Here is a 20,637-nt window from a genome sequence, read left to right as displayed (position 1 = left end):
CTCTGGTGAAATCCTTGCCCACGTAGGAGGGAGTGAACAGAGAAAAATTGTGTTTAAAATCCCTGGGGTTTGTGTGTTGTGCTTGGTACCCTGGGAGTCCCTGAATTAAAGTAGCTTCTGCAAGAATGTCCTAACAGAGACCTCATGGAAAGCCCAGCTCCAGAGATGCTGAGCAGTCCTGAGATGATGTGATTTGTAGGGTGAAGGAAAAGGATGTGGCATGGAAGTATCCGTTCCTTGAGGGCCTACCTCAGGCACTGAGGAACAAGCTGGGGAGTGCTTGGCTGCTCTGGAAGGGGAAAAAAAATCCCCCTCCAAAAGGGAATTCACAGTAAGTTCTGTGGCTGCTGCACCTTGCATGTGAAGTGTCAGAGTTCCTGTGTCTCGGGCTGATGCTCCCTGGCTGCCGGGGCCTCAGAGGCTGGAGCAGATGGAAATTGGCCCATTGTGCCTCTTCCTGGTGTGGTGGCCTTGCTCCTGCACCACTGCCATTGCAGTGCAGCTTCAGGTGTGGTACAAAGCAGGAGGTCACCAGGACTGAGCCAGGCTGAGGATCAGGCTCCTTACCTACAGCTTCTCCTGCTCTCCCTGCATGAGAAGAAAGCGGATTTATTTCAAAGGTCTAAATGCTGTTGAGTTAAACCTAGGATTTCATTTCCCTGGAGTGGAACTATGTAAAGAACAGAAGGGCTCCCCCTCTTCTGCTTTCCCCCTCCCATGTATGTATTTCAGTTGTGCTTTTCTTGTTTTAACACCTGTAAAATAGTGTGGTGGGTTTTTTTAATTCTTGCTTCTTCAGGTCAGAACATTTGCTGATGGAGAGAAGCTTTTAGCCATATGTTAAATGTACATGCTGTCAGACTCAAGTGCAGCTCTGGGATTTAAAAGGAAATTTCAAAGCCCTGTTGTTCCTGCCTCTTGCTGTGGTGTCTGTGTGGCTGGGCTCTTCAAAGGGATTTAGCAGAGCAGTGATGTTGTGAAAAGGCTGTAGACACAGTTCCAAGAAGAAGCATTAAAATATTTGCCTTGGGGAGAAATGAAAATATCTGAATGTTTTCAAAGAGTAAGTAATTCCTCTATGCCCATGCAAATTGTAAATAACAGGTGCTCCAAGCACTATTATTTGAGTTGTGTTTTGCTCTGGGAAGCTCCCACTTTCCATCGTTTACCTGAACAATATTTTAAGAGATGTGCATATACAAATGATATAATTTTACTTCTCACCTTCAAAAAAAATCATAAAGCCCTCTTTCCCTAACCCCATTCTTATTTATATTTGAAAGGAAGAATGCTCTCTCAGCTGTCAGCTTGCACAAGACAGAATCAGCTCAGATCTTGGGCAATGGTTTCTGAGTTCTGAGGAATGGACTCACATGGTCCTTTGCCTGTGGACACACCCCAGAAAGTGCAATTTCTGAGTTCTTACCTCAGCCTAGTGAGAGGTTTCACACTTTTCCCCATGGCACAGGAATATATTTTAAAGCTGTACAGTTTTATGAGTGAAGATCTGATCAAAATGTCATCAATAGGTCTGGCTGCTATCCCCAGGCTGGCCTCTGATTTCATATTCTCTTGGGCAAACTATTTAACACATGGTTTCCTCACCCAAAATATTGAAGCCATACCTTTTGGGGACAAAAACAAGATCTTTAGGTGACAGGAGACACCAAAGGGCAAAAATCATGCTTTACCATGAGGATTATTCTTCTGAGAAGGTGCACTTTTCTGTTTTAACACTGCTTGGTGATGATTAATTGTTTTGTGCAGATTAAATTTTCAGTGAGAGTTATGAGATACTTTCCTAAAGAATAATGCATTTTAAATGTTATGTGAGATTTAAGAATTAAAATTTTATCTCATATTTCAAGGAATTTTAAATGACCTTCAGACTGAGCCAGCCAGTGGTTTGAATATGCTAATGAAATCACTTTGCTGGCAAGATGTTTTGTTTGGTAATGAAACACAAAACTGCTGACCGTGTTGAGCTGCTGCTGTTTGTCTGTCTAAGACAGTAATATTCATCCCTGCAGTGTGTGCAGGCAAAGTTCAGGGATGAATATAGATGACCAGGATTTTCTGGGAGCCCATAGAATGGTGTCCTTTAGGTTTTGATCTTTGCAACCAGCTGATGACCTTTATTTTACACCGATAATGAGAGAAAGTGGTGTTACTCTATCACTCCTCTCCATGAATACAGAAAATAATTGAGTTCTCATAACTAATCATTTTAGTAAATCACAAAGTCCCACTTAGCCCTCATCTTGTACTTTTACTGAGTAATATTTCTGAATTATTGTGAGAATGTTTACTGCTAAATTCACTGCTCAGTGAAGATATTGAAGTCTGACTCAAACATTTTGAGTGAATTTCTGTCTTTTTGGGGCTGTTTTCTGTTTGGTTTTTTCCTACTTGATTGTTCATTTTCATTAGACTCAACCTAGAGGAATGTAAGTAAATTTCCAGGTTGAAGTATGGAAATTACAATTGTCTAAGTAAAAAAAGAGCTAGATGTATCTGCACAGGTTGTGATCTAAAGAATTAAAGTTGCCTAAATAAATTAAAAATCCAGACCTCAAAAGATTCAATTGAATTTTAAATAATCCACAGATTTTCTTTTTATCTTGTGCCTTTACTACTGCAAATCTTATTAAGTAACATTGTATAAATTATCACAAATCTGGATAAATTCCAAAGTAGTGGATGTCTGAAGTTGCAGTTTGTCTGGGAAGTTTTCCTCCCACAGTTTATTCTGTTTGTTCAATTTGCCTCGTACAGTGCTCACAATGCTGCAGATCAAAAAACTTGGTTATATTTTTCTAAAATAACCTCAGGCAGTTAAAAAGAAAGAAAAAATTAATTTATGAAAGCTCCTGAAGGACACCCAGAGCATTAGGAGAGAACTTTGATACAATTTTTGTAATTCTGAATTTTCATCGAAGCTGAAAGTTTCCACTTAAATTTGTTTATTTGATTTTATGCCAAAACTGTTGGAAATGAAGATTTTGCTTTTAGTTTTGGAACAATTTTAGAGCTGAAAAGTGTTCATCGCTTTTGCTGGTCAGATATCCAAATGTAGTTGGGAACATAGCATCCAGTTTCTGTTTCGTGTGACACATAACGAAGGAGGAGTGGGGAGTTGGGACAGGAGGCACAGATGAGCACAGCAGAGGCTGATTTTTATTCCAGGGGGAGAAAAAAAGAGCATCCTCATTATTCAGTACATTCCCTGTGAATTTTACCACATCCGTGTCCCAGGCTTCCAATAAAATTGACCAATGGGCAAAAGCATCAATCAGTCTCACAAAACCTTATTTCTGTTGTTGTCTATTATGTGCCCTCTGACTCCCTGGAGAGGCTTGGGCATGTGAGGCACACACTCACCTCTGCCTGTGAATCATGGAAAGTGCCTGGGCTAGGAAATTTTCTTGGTTATTCCTTTCAATTAAGTTAGTTTTTAAGAGCTGGAAATGGGGCTACATATGTGGCATGGAGATGCTCATGAGGATTGTCTCGCTATAGCAGAAAATTTTCTGTGACCCACCAAGGGCTGGAGCAACACTGGGACCATGAAGTTCTTTTCCCCAGGTAAAAGCAGAAGGTGCACAGGCTGTAATGCCAAAGGCATCTTGCTGTGGTAGAATGTTTTGAGCCTTTAAATGTACTCTGAGCTTTTCAGGATTTTTGACCTCTACAAGGAAATTTCTGAAACCCTTTCAAAAGATGGTGAGGGTGGTATTCAATGCCCTGTCTGGGAACTAAAAAGAAATTCTGCTTTCAGGGATATGTGAAGTAAAAGATACTTTTCTTGTAAGTATCTGGGGGGTTGTTCACTGTCCTTTTTTTCCCCCCATTCAATTGCTTGATCATGTAAGCCCAGTTTCCAAGAAAAAGTTGTGTGCAGTGGATTTTTGCTCTGTGGGAAGGGAGCTAGCAGTACTGGATTGTACTGCTGGTTAGATTCTGGCTTTTCTGACAGAAACTTTTCTTGCCAACTTAAGTAGTAAAAGGACAAATTCATAGCAGATATTCAGTGATGGATGATGTGTTCTTAGGTGATGTGTAATGTTGATGAAGTTCAGTATTCATATGTTTGATACTCAAATGGCTGACCTGGGTGGTTCCAAGGTATTTTCTAGGGCCAGATTTGCCATCTCAGCAATCTGGCTTAGCAGCTTTACCCGGGCAAGCAATGTCCCTTAAGTTCTATTCTTTTTTTGCCCTGCTTTACTTACACTCATTCAATTTTTCTCTTCCTTCTATCTCTGTGTTATCTCAGGGCATGTCTGGAGGGACATTTCTGCAGCATTTCAGATGTGGAAATGGTAAATTCCTCTTATTTACTTTAACATCTTTTGCTTTTTAAATAAACAAGACTCGTTGATGAACAGCACTTAAGGAAAAAGTGTTTTGCTAATGAAAGTATAGACTCAGAAGCAGGGGATGCATATTTTGCTCCATTTTATGTTGTGTGAAGGGACCTTTAAAGTGCATGTGCAAGATTCAAAGTACCACTTGCACTGCATTTGTACGGGAATATTTACCAAAGATTTGTGAAAACAATGCTTGACTTGTGCCTTGAAAAGCAAAACTGGGAAAGAATTAATGGTTTGGCTACTGTAGTATGATGAAAACTTCCTGGGGCTACAGATCCCCTTTCTGAAATGACATAAGAAAACTGGAAAGAAGTCATTTGGAGTAGAATAAAAGCACTGAAACTCTAGGTCCCTGAAAACTCTAGGTTTCTAGAAATAGCATTAAGTGTCTTTAAATTTATTACTGTGTATATAAATTTCTTTCTCTCTGTGGAAAAGTTCTGATTTTCCAAAGGAAACCATCGGGGAAAAACACTTTTGCTACTGAAATTGTTGTTGCATAGTCCTGAAAAAACTGAAAATGAGTAAATTGTAATACATGGGAGTTTTAAACCTGGCCTTTAACAAATGTGAAATCATTGTCAGTAGCAATATTTTGTAAATGCTTTAAAGTTGTTGAGTGCAAGTTGATTTTTTTCCCACATACTTGATTAACTCATTCCTGGTATAGGTCCCCTGTCTGGTCCCAGTCATAACTATTTGCAGTTATGATCCTACCCTGTTTTTCACTGGAATAAGGCTGAATGAGCTTGGATCACTTCCATTAGGTGTCAGGGTCTCCACCAGTATATTTACAGTGTGAATCATTTTCAGGACCACCAATCTGACAGGGAGCATGAAGAAAAGCAGTGGAATTTTTATCTGTAATTTCAGGTTGTAGCTCTTCTAGCTAAGTTTAACCATATTTTCTGATGGGAGCTGCTGCCCTGGCTCAGGTTGTTGTTTGAGAGCCGTGGGAACAGCACCTTTCCCTGCAGATAACAGATCATGTCTGTCCTGCACGTTCTGGGGGCTCTTTTCTGCAGAGGTGATCTAAAGTTAAGGACAGGTGGCTCAGAGAAACAACTAATCTTGCATTCTTTCTGGTCTTTATCAAGTAGTCCCACTCGGTCTAAATCAGGCTTTAAGGCTTTTGTTTGCTCTAATGCAATTGCACATGTGTTTCACTCAGACTCCAGTGAGCCAGACTTTGGCAGCAAGACTGGATGAGCTTTCTATAGGTTTTTAAAAAGCAAATTGCATTGTGCTGCTCCCTGGGAAAGTGTCTTCCTTGAAAATTTTTAATCCACCCTCCCTCCTCCCATCAGTTGTGAATGAAACTATCCCTGGCATACACTGACAGTTTGTGACTCAGTTTGTGTCTTACCTAAGAAAAAAGATTTATTTTTTTTCCCTGTGCACAGTGTTACACACTTAGAGATGTCTTTTTCATTTACAGTGTGGGAAGTAAACCCCTTCTGCCTTGTGGGGATTTCAATGGCATGAGCATGGTCATTCCAGTTCAAGGACTTTCTGCACAGAAAAAAAAAGAGGAAGAATTGGATAAAACTGCAGAAATGTGCAGATCTCTAGAGCAGTTTTATAGTTTTTACCTAACCCAGTGAAAAATAACCATGAAATTATGATAGAGTTAAAACCTGTGCATTTCAGTATTCTGAATAAAATGAAGTGCGACACAAATATTTATGCACAAGTACATTGTACAAAAGCGTATGGGGTGACAGGATGCAAATTGCAGTATTGTTGGGAAAAAACAAAGTTGAAGATCACCCTCTCAATGTGCAGTGAAGGCAAAAATGAAGCTCTTCCCAAAGAACCACAAGTTGATGCATTACTGGGATAGATAGACAGACATCCACACACACTCCTCTCCAGAGTCTAATGTGTGAGTGACTCTTTCAGTGGGATATATTTCAGCTGCAGGACTGTCATAGTGATTAGGCTTGTAGACACTTCCAGCTCTGCAAGCCCTTTATTTGTACAAGCCTTATAGTTTTCAATTTATCTACAAAAGGGCTTGGAGACCTGGGAAAAGGAATGAATGAATCAAAGATGCTGCCAAGGCTTGTACTGTGCCAGATTTTCTTTGTAATTTTGTGGTTCTTGGCAAAGGTGAGGCTGGAAATCTATGTTTTTGACCAGTATGGGATCATCTCTTGGGAACAGAAATGCTGTGCTCCTGTGAAGGAAAATGATGGTGTTTCCCTTTCCAGACCTGAGATCTTACACTGGGATGCTATTTCTGAGCTAAGAAAACCACATGAAGGGATCGTTTTGCCTCTAAAACAGACAGTTTAATGCTGTCTTGAAAACCCTCAGTGGGTTTTCATGGCTTTCTTCATTATTTTGGGATTCCATCAGAAGAGATTTATGGGGCAAAGAATCAGTCTACTGACATGGAATAAGGATTGGAGTTCAACCCAAGGAAAGACATTAAGGTAAGCTCAGAATTATCCAATAAATCTTCATTTCCTCCTATCTTCCTTATAGAAGTAATTGCCCCCCAAAAGGCCAGTTTAACTGAGGATCCAGCAGGAAGCAGATGGGATTGTGACATTTACCAGCATCATGGCACCGTCCAAATGGAGAATGGGTTTTAGGGCAGAAAACTCCCACTGAACTTTTGAGAGCGCTTGTAAGTGTAGAGAAGGAATTACCTCTTTAGTCAGTGGCCTGAAATTCCTGCCAGAAGCTTTCAGCTGAACTGTGTGCTGTGAAGCAGAGACTTAAAACTTACGAAGAAATCAGAATATAGGGTAGCTTTGAGTCAGGCAATCTGCAGCCTTAGCACAGTATCTGGGGAGAGTGGTAACAAAGCTTTATCAGAGGTGCTACTTGTATTAGAAATAAGCTCTGATGAATGTGAAATTTTTCCAATAGCTAGTATTGGTAACAATCCAGCTTTCCAGGATCCTCAAAAATAATGCCAAAAACCATTTATTTGAAACTGAATGCAACTAAGGAAATTTGGTCGTAATCAAAATGAAAAATAGTGAAGTTATTAGCAAGAGGTAGGCGATATAGCACAAATATGCAAAATTAGAATGTCTTTTTATTCAGCACTATAAAACACAATAATGAGCATGAAAAAAACGTATTTGAGGTGGTGTCTGGAATGGTGTCACAGAACACCTTTAGACTGCACTCCGAAGGAAAGCTCAGTGCCTTGTCACTCCTGACTGAATTTACTTTCCCAATCCAAATCAGTTCTGGGTTTTGTGGGTGAGCAGCATCATGAACCCACAACCACCCCCTCTAATGAGCTCCATAGCTCTGGAAAGCCTGAGCACCTGGGAAAGCTGGATAAGCTTCTCCTGACCTGGGCAAGAAAGGGAAATCTGGAATGAACTCCATCCTGTACTTGGGGACAGGCTGCAACTTCATTGCATCTAGACATGAGTTTCCAGTGAAACTGTAAATTTTCTGTTTACTGAATCACTATCTACAGTGACACCTGTTGGGATTTGAGAAAAAAAATGACAAAGACAGGGATGTAAAGTTATTCTTTTTCTCCCATGGCTTCAAAACTCTGGTATGTGGAGGGGACCCCCTGTTAGATTTATCATGCCCCTTGGTGAGGGAGAAAAGGAGGGGAAAATAGCTAAAATAATTTTTATATGAATCCACAGACATTAGGATACGTTGAGCCAAGCCCTAAGTAATGCAGATGGGGTTCATTTCATGACAGTATCTTCCATAATATTGCAATAATTATTTTGATTTTTTGGTATATTTTGAAATCTGAAAGTACCTGTATAAGCAGTAGATAACCACTGTTAAAGACACGTGCAGTTTGCCTTATGCACTAATTCTGAAATTTCTTCACAATCTTAGTCACAGCCTTTCCCAAGACTCACTTAAAGGATTCTGCAGAATGGCTCAAAGCAATGCCACTTTTCTGCAGTAACATATGAAAAATGGTGTAATAACAAGTATGATTGCTCCCATCTCATGTATCTGAAGTTGGTGTAGTCAAAATTCTAGTTCAGACATTTAACCCAGTTTGGAATATGAAACACACAAAATATATTGTCATCTTGACATAAAATATGACCAGATATCTTTGGTAACAAAAACCAAACCAAGCCCACCTTTATTGCATCTACATAGAATATGTGACTATGGTGTACTGCAGAATTTTTCATCATTTTTAGAGTAACCTGTATGCTCTCTATCATGTTCCAAAATTATTCCAGTCTCATGTCAAAAAATCATTTTATTTCTTTGAGTAAGGATCCTGATCTTCCTTAGGATCTTGTGGAGAAGACTTCAGATGCTGCAGTAGTATAAACCAATAAGAGCAACTGTGAATGAGTTTTAAGGGACACCATGGACTCTGACAAGAGCTTATCTAAGATAAACATTTAGCACATCATGCTTATGGAAAGCTGTCTGTTCACAAAGTTCCTTCTGGCTACAGCTGTTTCATATTACACATCTCTGATTTATACTGGTATAGGTCAAGACAAATGATCACTGTGCAACTGCTGGGAATTAGGTTAATTCAGATTATTTTGCTATAGGTTCTTGACTATTGCAGACTTCTGTTTGAGCTCTCAGACAGGTTGCCTTCCAGACAATTGCCTGGATGAGATTTTGGAGGCAGGTGTTAACTGTGGAAACCTACTTAGTATTAAACTCACTTGTCTGTTGCCACCGCCTTTGGAGACGATACTTTAATTTTTTTTTTCTGGTCATTGTCCTCCACAAAAGACCTAATTGAAAATATCTGTCAAATCATGTCTCTGGTTTCCCTCTTCTTCCCCCGCCCCTCCATTAATTGGACACGTATTGTGTTTGTGTGGGAAGGAAGGAGGCTCTGTACCAGGGTAGCAATATTGCTGGGAAAAGAACATTAAAATGGATAAAGGGATTTCCTAGTGGTATAAATACCTGCACACGACCTCCCTGTGCTCTGGAGCCCTCCTCTGTGTGTATATCCTGGTAAAATCCTGGAATAGCGTTTGAGGTGCCATTAATCCTGCAGGATCTGCTCTGGTAGAACACGGGACAGGCAGCTCTCTTGCCTCTAGGAGGGTATGAGCTGCCAAACGTTTGCTTCCTCAGACACCTTTGTGCCCTTGAATTCTGACTCTTCTCCCTCTCTGCCTCTGATAATGCACCACAGCGCTGCAGAGTGCCTGCAGGTCTCCAACCACACCACCAGTGTTGTGTCTACAGGTACTTTTTGAAAATACTCTTGCTCTCATTTGTAATTTTTGGGTGATAGCTGAGTTCATTGAATTCTCAGTGTTTAAAGTGTTCAGTGTCAGTGTTATGTATGATTGGGGCTGTGCCAAAGTAGAAGCAATTTCACAAAATTCTGCATATGAGTGAGTCAGGAAAAGCACAAATGTTTGTGTTGAAGCTAAATACGTAATTTTCTTTAAGTTTGTTACAAGATTAGACTCAAATATGCTGCCAACTTAGAACAGGTTCAAACACTGTCTTCGGTATTACTACAGTCTTCCATGACAATTGTCATGTAAAATAATTGAAAGGTTGTTTATTTTGTAACCATAATTTAAAATATTATAAATTACCTTAAATAGGAAATACATTTAAAAGGCCACAAGTGTAAATATAGCTTGGGGGAGCTTTAAACAAGGAAAAACATTGCTTTGCAGGGCATATTGCAAACTGAATCAATACTAAGGTTTAATTGTGATGTTCAAAATAGGTAGGAGAAGCCTTGCCATTATTTTTGAATCTTGTATGTTTGTGTATATAGTCCAATTAGATGCATTTAAATATTAGGACTATTTCATCACTAAATATCTGAGCCAAAGAGAGTTTTCTTGCAGTGTTAATACTGCAGAGGTGGGATTCTGGAATACAGGAATTGTTGATAGAAAGCCTTCAGGGAACGAAAAAGAAGTAGTTGATTTATTTGAAATTGCATTAAAATTAGAATTTCATTTGGAGTCTTAACAAGAAAGCACATTTATCCTGAAAAGCATTGGTAATAAAGCATTTTAATGAAAAGAAAAAGCATGTATGTAGTGAAAATTGATTATTGGTAACAGAAAACAGGATCATCTTATACATTAACCAAAAGGCTCAAAATATCCCAATACAGCTGTGGGTTAGCAATAGTGGCAGGGAATAGGAGAATTTAAATTTTGTATGAGGTCAAATTTATGTGTATGTATCACAGCAGTATTTTCTAGATTCATCTGCCTTGTAATGGAAAGGACACGACGGGGGCTGGCCCAAAGCATCTGCTCGCCTGCCACAGGTTCAGGTTTTGCTATTTTGTATCTGACATCGAAGGACAAATGCCACTGCAGACAGTGGAAATTTTGGTTCAGGAACCACATCCAGAAGATGATCCTGTGAAAAAACTACCCTGGGAAAGCAGAAACAGAGGGTGGTAACTATAACGAGTCAAGATTTACACATTTCATACATAGATTAAGGAATTGTCATAAAAAGTGCCACTTTGAGTGCACATGAGGAGAATTTGTGTACAATATAATGGTGAAAGAATTTTGAATAGCAACTTATTTTAAATGTCAAAAGTTTTAAAAATGGATGTAACAATTCTTCATCACAAGAAAGGTGAAAATACTTCTGTTCAAATACTATGCTGTGTTATTCAGCTGATATTCTGCAGTATCCTCAACACTTTGACTGCTATTATTTCATTTAAATAGCATTATCCTCATGATTTAATTTTAAATCATTATTAGCAAATCAAAAATTGTATTTTCATGCATAAAATTTATAGTATGTGGATTATGAAATAGTGGAAAAATGCAACCAGTAAAAACTCAGATCTTAACAGAAAAGTTGAATTGCTCTACATGCATTACAGTTATTAACACAATCTTTATTTTCACTGTATTTACATTAGTATAAGCATGTTTGTCTCAGTAGATTTTATATCTGTGCAAGTATATTTAAACAGGACACTTTACTGTTATGATTACTGTTGTGAAACCCAAATATTCTAATCCCTAATTAAATTGACTGTTTTGATCAACAGGAATGCATTCTTTAAAATGTGGTCTTACATATCTGAATGCTCATGAGCATTAATTTTTAATATTCTGTTTTATTGCAGTTGTTAGAGGGGGCAGTACATGCATTTTTATTCCTACTTATACATGAGAAACAGCCATATCTCTATATTGCATTCAGCAAAAATGGTCTCATTCTTCTATTACTGAGCACAGACCTGAAATACCCCTGTGAAAACACAAGAGATAAATTAACAGTGTGTTTGTTGGTGCTGGTGATGGAAAATGTTTATTTAGGCCTGACTTCAGAAGAATCCAGAATTTGCCATCTTGTTTCTCTACCACCATGCCAAAGCACTCTGAAAGGCTTTTTATTGCTTGGCACTCAAGAAATTCTGATTTTTGGACACATCAAAGCAGATGTCCCAAAGTACTGCCTTTGGAAACCCAGGCCTTCATTCGCTGTGGGGTTTGCTCGACAGTGAAGGCAATTTCCTGGGACCTTAGAATTAGTTTTTGTGTGAGATGGAATGAATCAATGTGAGGAAGTTGAGTGAGGAGAGGAACAGGTCTCCCCTTAAGAGTGCAATGCTTCCCCTGCTCAGCACTTTGTGCAAACTGCGTTATGCCCATAGATTATACCAAAATCAGCTCATCAAGGGACAGCACGACAATTCCTAGTCCTGCCTCAGAGGAACTGAAGGCACAGAAGGCACTGCCTGCCTCACACTTAAAGACTGTGTCTCAAATCTTGAATTCTTACGAGTCCCATCTGTTTTCTCTTTGCTCCCAACTCATGCGTGTTCGTGCGTTGGCTTTGCCTGCGACGACGCCGGGACACCCTTGGCCAGGCCTGCACTACTCCGTGCCCTCCTGTCACTATGGGAATCAGCCCTCCACCTATGGGGTGATGGCAGGTAAGGGGCCAAACCTCAGCTGGGTGAGCTGTCAGAGTGTGGATCTTAGCCAGTTGTCCTTTAGAGGGGCCAATCCAAGACAATCGTTTGAAGAAGATGGGATTTGGATTGAGGCGCTAGAAAAAGGGTTTGGAAATTAGTGCCCAGAGTTCCCCAAACCTCTGCATGTCTTGAGAAATCACTCCATATCTTATGTCTCCCAACAAGTGTGGGAAAGTCCTGTTCTTTTTGCTCACCTCTGGCCGCTTCTCCTGGTGATTATCACTTTTTGAGGGGCCAGAAGTGACATACCCAACCCACCTGATAGAGGTCAAGACAAATGATCACTGTGCAACTGCTGGGAATTAGGTTAATTCAGATTATTTTGCTATAGGTTCTTGACTATTGCAGACTTCTGTTTGAGCTCTCAGACAGGTTGCCTTCCAGACAATTGCCTGGATGAGATTTTGGAGGCAGGCGTTAACTGTGGAAACTTAATATTAAACTCACTTGTCTATAGGTATGGGTATGACTGGGTATGACAAGTACCTGGGCTGATGAAGCCCTGGCTGAAGCTATAAAATAAAATGATGGCATAAGGAAGGGACAGGTGAATGCAGCAGGCAGACCAGCCATGTGATCATGGATTTTTACACTCACGAATGCATCCTGCTCATTCTTCCCTGTCCCAGGCTCAGTAAGAGTGAGGCACTTTTGTTCTGTGCAGGTTTAAGTAGCAGTCAATGACATAATGACATGAACCAAGTTAACAGAACTCCCAGGAAATAAATGGGACTTGGAAATAATCCAAAATCAAACTCAGAATTTTATTTCATTTAAGAATTAAAGAAATGCTAGAGTAAATCAGCATAGACTAATAGGGACAGAGTGTAGGCTTCCTTCAAGGTATGCAAATTTCCAAATTCTTATATTTCATTGTGCATTTCTGTGTCTTTTGAAAAAATTCCTGGCATTGTCCAGGTCCCTGGGGAAAGTTATTAAGTAATAATAAATCATATTGCTCAGAAATTAGTTTTCTTTAATTCCAAAAGAAATACATTTTTATTCTTCTCCTTTCTTTTCTTATTTTCACCTTCTTTTCTTTATTTTCTTAGGCATCAAGCCTGCAACTCCAGAGATGCTCTCAGCAAGTCTCTCCCAGACTCGCATCTTACAGACATGCAGCATGCCCCACCCCAACGTGGTAAATGGTGTCAGCACCTTGCAAAGCAAGTCCCCCTCTTTTAAAGCATTTTTCATTATTTTTTGAGATTTTTTTTTGGTGGTTATCCTGTATGGAATGTGTTAAATAGTTCTATGGGGTTAGGACCTCCATCTCTGATGGGAATAATTGGGGCAGTGAAGAAAAACCTAGCTCTAATAAATGGAGGCAGCAGTGGGAGGTTAATGAAGTTCTGAGTTCTTCTACGTGGTTTTGTGTAGTTTAGAAAATTGGAAAGGATGACCTGAGAACCTGGAATTTACTGGCTGCTCCAGATACACTGAGGATTGTTAATATTTCTCCAATAATTCCCCCATGCCTCTCTCAGGTCAGAGACTTTTTATCTCTATGTACAATATCTAGGGAAAATCAGCCTTCACTCTTAAGTGCATCTCCTTGTTAAGTCTGACATTTGGGAACAAAAGTTAGTGAAAAATAGTTCTGTTTTATCCTTGAGCAATTTCTTTTTCGAAGGATCATTCTGAATGAGTTCTAGTTTTTTTGTTGTTTTTTGTTTTCCTTTGCGCTCTTACCTGTGTACTTTCCTCAAAGAAATTTTGTGCTGCAGCTAAGGCAAGATAGTATCTTGTCTGAGCATCAAATGGCATCTACATGGAAGTATTCTTTGTGCCAGAAAATAGAGACTGGCAAATTTTAAGTGGCTCAAAATGACACAGATCCATCGCTCTTGTTGTGCCACTTAATTCCAGCTTAGAGCATGGATTTTTATTTGTGTAAGTTTTGGCCATTTGCCTCTTATTTAAGTGCTTCACAGTTTGCTAAGTGATAATATGGCTGTGGCTGGTGAAAGGGGCTATTGATAGGTTTCCATGTGCTGGGACAAAACAGAGAAAGCACATCCTGGGAAACTCTAACTCCTGGATTGTCACACGTGTATTATATAATTAAAATTGCAGGCAGGGATGACGAGGGATGACAAGGTGGCGAGGGGAGGTTTTTACAGTGCAGCAGCAGAGAACCAGCGCCATGAGCTCTCTCTTTGGCATTCTGGGACAAAAAAGAGAAAACACAACCTAGGAAACTCTAACTATTGTAGAATTAAAATTGCAGACATGGATGGCGAGGGGAGGTTTTTACAGAGCAGCAGCAGAGAACCAGCGCCATGAGCTCTCTCTTTGGCGTTCCCAGGTGGCCTGACCCCCTGCCTGTACAAGTTCCCGGAGCACGCTCTGGGTGCCAGCTCCTGTGCCCTGGGCCATGGCTTCACTGCCCTGCCCCAGCCCCTGCTCACGGACGAGCCCGCAGCCACGGAGTTCAAGCAGGAGTTCCGCAGGAAGAGCAAGCCCGCGGAGGAGCCCGTGGACATGGACTCCCCGGAAATCAGGGAGCTGGAGAAATTCGCCAACGAGTTCAAGCTGCGGAGAATCAAGCTGGGTATGTGCTTCATGTCCCCAAACAAAAGGCTGGAAGAGTCCAGTGAAAGCCCAGTTGTTTCTGAGTGTTGTATGGTCTGGCCTCTGCTGTTGTCTCAGCATAACTCTGATCCTGCCTTGCCGTGCAAAACCTCCTCCATTCCTTGAGGACTTGCATGGAATTAATGAACGTCAGCTTTCAGTTTGCAGAAGGGGACTTTAAACTTTCCTGCCCTTAAATTATTTGTGTTAAATGCAGTGAAAATTTTTTATGTTCAATAAATTCTATTCAGTGCCAGGTGCAATATTTTGCACAGCTCCAAATTATCTGCAACTTAGGGTAGAGAGTCCTTGTCAAGAAAATTAATCCACAAACACCAGAGGTTTATGTCCAAAAAGGAGAGAGAGGAGTCCTTTTACTTTATTTGAATAAAGGGAGAGGCCATGGGGCATTCCCCTAAGATCTCCAATTTTTGGAGGATGCAGCCTTCTTTTTATCCCAATTTCCCTGCTGCATTTCCCTTCTCTCTTTCCCCATTGGCTGAGGTACTTGAGAGGTTCAGACTTCCTGATACACCTGATACCGAAGATTTCCCTCCAATGTACAACCCTCCCTTTTAATTTTAATCTTTAATTCTTCCTGAAATTAGGGGTGTTTCTTCTCCATTGTTTCTTTCATCTTTCAATATCTAATTTCATTTATCAGCAAACCTAAAGTTTATTTGTGAAAGCAAATATCTTTTTCCATTTCATCAATCAGTGGAATCCTTCCCATTGTTTCTTTTATCTCCCAGTGCTAGTTTTATCTACCAGCAGACCCACAGCTTGTTTGTAAAGACAAATCCACTATTCCTCTCACCCTCATAACCATCTAACCTCCCATACCCATTATTTTCCCTAGACTGTTTAATCTGATGGTCTGCTGTCATTACAGTATACAGCGAGTGACATCCATGGGAAATCCTTCATACCAGTAGGAAGGTGCTCTTCCTGGTTTATTTTTTTGTGCCATGACACAGTTGGGAAGCAATTGATATCTTTGTTGCTGTGAAATAACTGCTGAGAACAAAGGTGGGCTTTGCCCTGTCGTTCTTGGCATTATCACTTACAACATTGCATCAGAATTATAGGCAATCCTTTTATTTTATAAATCTAAAAAATTATAAAGTAATATAAAATAATAACTATATAAAATTATAAGTTTATATGGGGAATGTGTGCACCATCTCAACACCTAGAAAGCCAGTATGTTCCATTTGCAGTCTAAACTGAAATAAAAGAAGTTAGGGTTTAAAAATATTTGCAAACTGGTCAATTTTCCTGTATATCCTTTAATTGATGTCAGCCACAGCAATGGAAAACATTTACCAGGACACACATAGTTAATTACTGCATCTTCATCTGGAATTTTTGAGGGAACAAAACTTCCTTTGGTGTAAGCAAATCACACGGAGCCTGTAGAATGGGAGAAATGCAATATGCACAGGAAAAATAATCTGAGTTTGATCTTTACAAGACAAAACAGGTTGTGGGTCTGAGCAACACAGGGTTAGTGCAGTCAAAAAGGAGGTTAAAAGGTGCCTCATGGGACACTGAGTGCCTAAAGAGATCTTGCCTTGTCCTGGCACTAAAGCAGAAAAGGAGAATGGTGATCCAGTCCCTCAGCCATGGCAGATCCACGTTCAGAGAAATGAGCAGGGAGCTGTTGAGGCAAAGTCAGAGTCTGCATGGAAACTGCAGCATTCCTCTGATGACTTCAGCTTGGGTGTTGCAACAAATAACAGGAGACCAACAGTGCCTCTAGGGATTATTGCTCTTGCACCATCTACACAAAGACATGGTGTGTCTGGATCCTTCTCAAATCCCTAATCCTGGAGTGTAAAACTCCAGTAAATCAGTGTCACACTGCACAGAAACCACCAGGAGACTGAGCAGGCTCTGAGTGAGCTCAGCTGGCCACAGAGACCTCTGCAGGAAGCTCAGCCTGGAGGCACTGCAGCACACACTGACCACAAGAGCCAGCAGCAAAGGGCTGAGCGTCTCAAGGAAAGTAACCCCCCTAGAAAGCTTCAAAGCTGCTTTTTCCTCTGTTTCTGGCAGGTTATACACAAACCAACGTTGGAGAAGCCCTGGCTGCTGTGCACGGCTCCGAGTTCAGCCAGACGACGATTTGCCGCTTTGAGAACTTGCAGCTGAGCTTCAAGAACGCGTGCAAGCTGAAATCCATCCTGTCCAAGTGGCTGGAGGAAGCAGAACAAGTGGGAGGTAGGGAACTGAAATCCTCTAAATATTGATTTGCACTTCAAGAAGAATCCCATGTAAATATTTTAGGGCTATTATGTGTCTTCTGAGGACTAAAGATTTTGTTTTACCAGCTGTAAATGCTGAGGTGTGCCTGTGTTAAAATATAGTTATCTTTTATTTTGGGTGAGCATGGAGGGGAAAACTGAAATGGATGGAGTGTACAGAATAGCAGAAATATCTCCTGGGCTGCTGGAAGAAATTTCTTCCAGTCCCAACCCAGCAAACCAGATCCAGTCCTGTAGAGTAGAATCTGCAGGACAGCCCATTTAGCAGAGTTACAGGGATTTTTCATGAGCAAAGGCCTTTTGCATCTAACCATTTCTGCCTATAACCATTTATAATTGGAGGTAAAACAATGACCAACCATCCTAACAATGGAAAGATCCTGTGTGTGATACTCCTCCTGTTCAGCAGCACTTTCTCTTGTACCCTCTTCCTTCACAGAAAGTGACTATATTTTGTTTTCCAGTTCCTGTGGAATGTAACTGCCAGCTTTTGTTGTTTGACTGCTTCTTCTTTTTTTAATACAGCTTTGTACAATGAAAAAGTTGGGGTGAATGAACGGAAGAGGAAGCGCAGAACGACCATAAGGTAATAAATATTTAGGTTATTACAGGTTAGAAACAATTTTGGCCAAGATGCTTCTTTTTTCTTCTGTCAAAATTGAAGTGCTCTTTTCTATTAATGAATATCTACATCTTGGGCATCTAAAAGTTCCAATATTTGGAAATATTCTAATGAAAAAAACCAGCATAACACTCCAGACCCCCAATTAATTCCAAAGTATTATATTTCATACTTTGCTCAAAACCTAAGAAGTTGTTAGTCAAAAGTAATGATGTTTCTATACTTCTGTATGTGCAGAACACCATTCTATTAATTAGTTTTGTTAAACATCAGTAAATATTGAAAAACTATAAATGTAGAATGTAGAAGACCCATAAAGAAAGACCAAGAGATGAAATAACTAGAAGTGGAGCAGATATCGTATTTCTGTAGCAAATACCTGCGCCTCACTTCCAGAATAATGCATGAAGTGCCCTCTCGTGTCCAAAGAAATTACAGCTACTGCTGAAACTTCTGGATGCCTCCCAGTGGCACACAAGCATGTCACATATTTGGTTTTTCAGAGTATGTAACAGAAACTGGAAGCAAATTCTATCTGGAAATGAGAAAAAAAATAACAGTATTAAATTATTCTGTTTAGTGAACCACTCACTTTTGATCACTGCTGACTGAGGAACAGATGAGGGCAGACATTTGGAGAATGTGATGATGGCTAAAACAGCTGGCCATAATCTCTGGGATTTCTAGGAATGCTCTAGTGCTGTCTCTATAATTAGTGAGATGCAAAACACACAGTGTTTCCCAAATCTAGGTGATAAAGCTCTTCCTCTCTGTAAACCCAAATGATTTGATGCAACCAGGTAACACCACTGATGTGCATTTGCTGGGATAGAAGGGTGGTCAGGCTTGTTCCAATTCCTTTGACCCCACTCATAACTAGTTTGTAGCTGTGTCTCCTAGATAATACCAAGAAGCACAACTATTTTATAATTAACACTGAAATTGCACTGAGCTTGCTGCCATTTTTGCCTTTTAATCACCCTGTGCCAAAATTCTGTCCGATGTCACTCTGCTTGTGTCAGCAGAGAGCTACAGAGTATTTTTAGTGTTTTGGGCTCCCTTCACGTAGAGAAAGAGAAACAAACCAAGTCACTGCCTTCAGTGTTATTACTTGATCTTTCTCTTGAACTAGTGGTGAAAGCCTGAATGTACAGAAAAGTTTTTAAAGGTGAAATTTTACCCCTGTATCCAGCATTGCTGCCAAGGAAGCCCTGGAGAGGCACTTTGGAGAACAAAGTAAGCCGTCTTCTCAGGAAATCATGAGGATGGCTGAGGGGCTCAATCTTGAGAAGGAAGTCGTGAGAGTTTGGTTTTGCAACAGAAGACAAAGGGAAAAAAGAGTGAAGACCAGTTTACACCAGAATGCCTTCAGTTCTATTATCAAGGAGCACCACGAATGCCGGTGAAGCTTTTCCACGTACACACGTGGATTTCTGTTTTGCCTTTTGTAAATACTGTGTTGTTAAAAAAGAGAAAAATCAGTACACCCCTCATTCCTCCTACATGCTACCAGCAGCTGTAGCATGGGAAGGATTTTGCTGTCATTAACTGAGGCACTGTGAGCTCGCCAGGACAGAGGTGTCACACTGCTCCTACTGCGTGCTCTGTCTCAGCCCAACATTTGACCGCCTTGACCCGGTGTCGAGTAGAAGTGGCTTGGATAATGCTTGTTATCAAAGGTAATTCTTGCTAATTTGTTATGTGCCTCAAAGTTTGTTTTGGGTAGGTTTAGCTATAAAAACAGGAATACAATTTATCTGACCTCAGGACTTTGTGGCCTGAAGGGGAGAAAAATACTTTATCAGGGCTTTTATTACATTGGCCTTTCTCTGCATTGTACTTTCTTCTGATTAAAACCATGTGTGGACATACTTACACCAGAGATGGTGTGTTAAGCTAAAAAGTATACAAAAGAAGGATTTATGGTACTGCATGTTCCCCCTCTATTACACCCCACTAATTGAAAATAATCCCTTATTTGTCATCCTCCTGCCTAGAGATAATGGAGGGGAAAAAAATACCAGTGCCAGAGCTCCACCTATCAGGCAGGCACTGAGAAAACTGAATTAATGACTGTAGTACTCACCAGGGATAGATTATCCAGCCATCTCATCAGCCCTGCTCATTGTTATGGGAATTAGCCCATTACCATATAAGTATTTTGACTGTTTTCCCAGGACTGAAATTAAGTGAGTACACGCAAGTAGTACTGGCCCGATGCATTTTATTTTTCCATAAAACAAACCTGATGATTTAGAAAATGTCTATATAATAGGCCCACAGAAAGCCAGAGGAGTTTAATGTTCAAGATCACTTAGAAGCAGCATGTACAAGTTAAGTGCTCACTCTCCGGTGTACATTAAATTATCTCTGATACTTACTGCAGTGACCGTAAGGATATTCAACAATGGAAATCAGGCTCCTGGATTTCCAAAAGACCCCATTTTTATGGATGAATGCACCACTCTAAGCCCTTAACTGAGAAGAAAACTTCAATTTAATAACTCAAAGGGGACGAACTGTGGCTATGTACTCCCTTCAGGCTGCTTTCATCACTAGCATAGCTCATTGCTGTAGCAGAGACCAAGGTGCACACTTTTATCCACCACAGGTTACCAGCAGGTCATGGACTTTACAAAAAAAGTTCAGCTGAGAGGATCAGCACTCAGCAAAGGTGGTGGCATGCATTGGTGTGCCTTTCATGTGATGTGGTCAAATGTTATGTATGTTGAAAACGCTATCTGGTATATAAAATTATTTATATTCTAAATTATTTTCTTAATTATAAAAGGCTTCCTAGAAATGCTATCAGCCTGTACTTCCCAACCTCCTCATCCAATAAAGTATTCCTATACTTTTGGCACTCCAGGCAGTGGTTTG

The 20,637-nt window shown here is 40.3% G+C and overlaps 1 protein-coding gene across 1 annotated transcript; it reads left to right on the top strand.

The window, feature by feature from the left end:
- The first annotated feature begins 9,412 nt into the window (after window positions 1–9,412).
- On the top strand, window positions 9,413–19,245 carry POU1F1 (POU class 1 homeobox 1). The gene is given in 7 exon segments (XM_036387344.1): window positions 9,413–9,554; window positions 12,102–12,157; window positions 12,159–12,252; window positions 14,603–14,848; window positions 16,927–17,091; window positions 17,661–17,721; window positions 18,950–19,245. Coding segments are annotated over 7 exon segments (978 nt in total). The 3' UTR covers window positions 19,164–19,245.
- The last annotated feature ends 1,392 nt before the right edge of the window (window positions 19,246–20,637 follow it).

Source organism: Molothrus ater, chromosome 2 (assembly GCF_012460135.2).
Source record: "Molothrus ater isolate BHLD 08-10-18 breed brown headed cowbird chromosome 2, BPBGC_Mater_1.1, whole genome shotgun sequence".
Classification (NCBI taxonomy): domain Eukaryota; kingdom Metazoa; phylum Chordata; class Aves; order Passeriformes; family Icteridae; genus Molothrus; species Molothrus ater.
The sequence above is the reverse complement of the archived record's forward strand: the minus strand, read 5'-3'. Positions and strand labels throughout refer to the sequence as shown.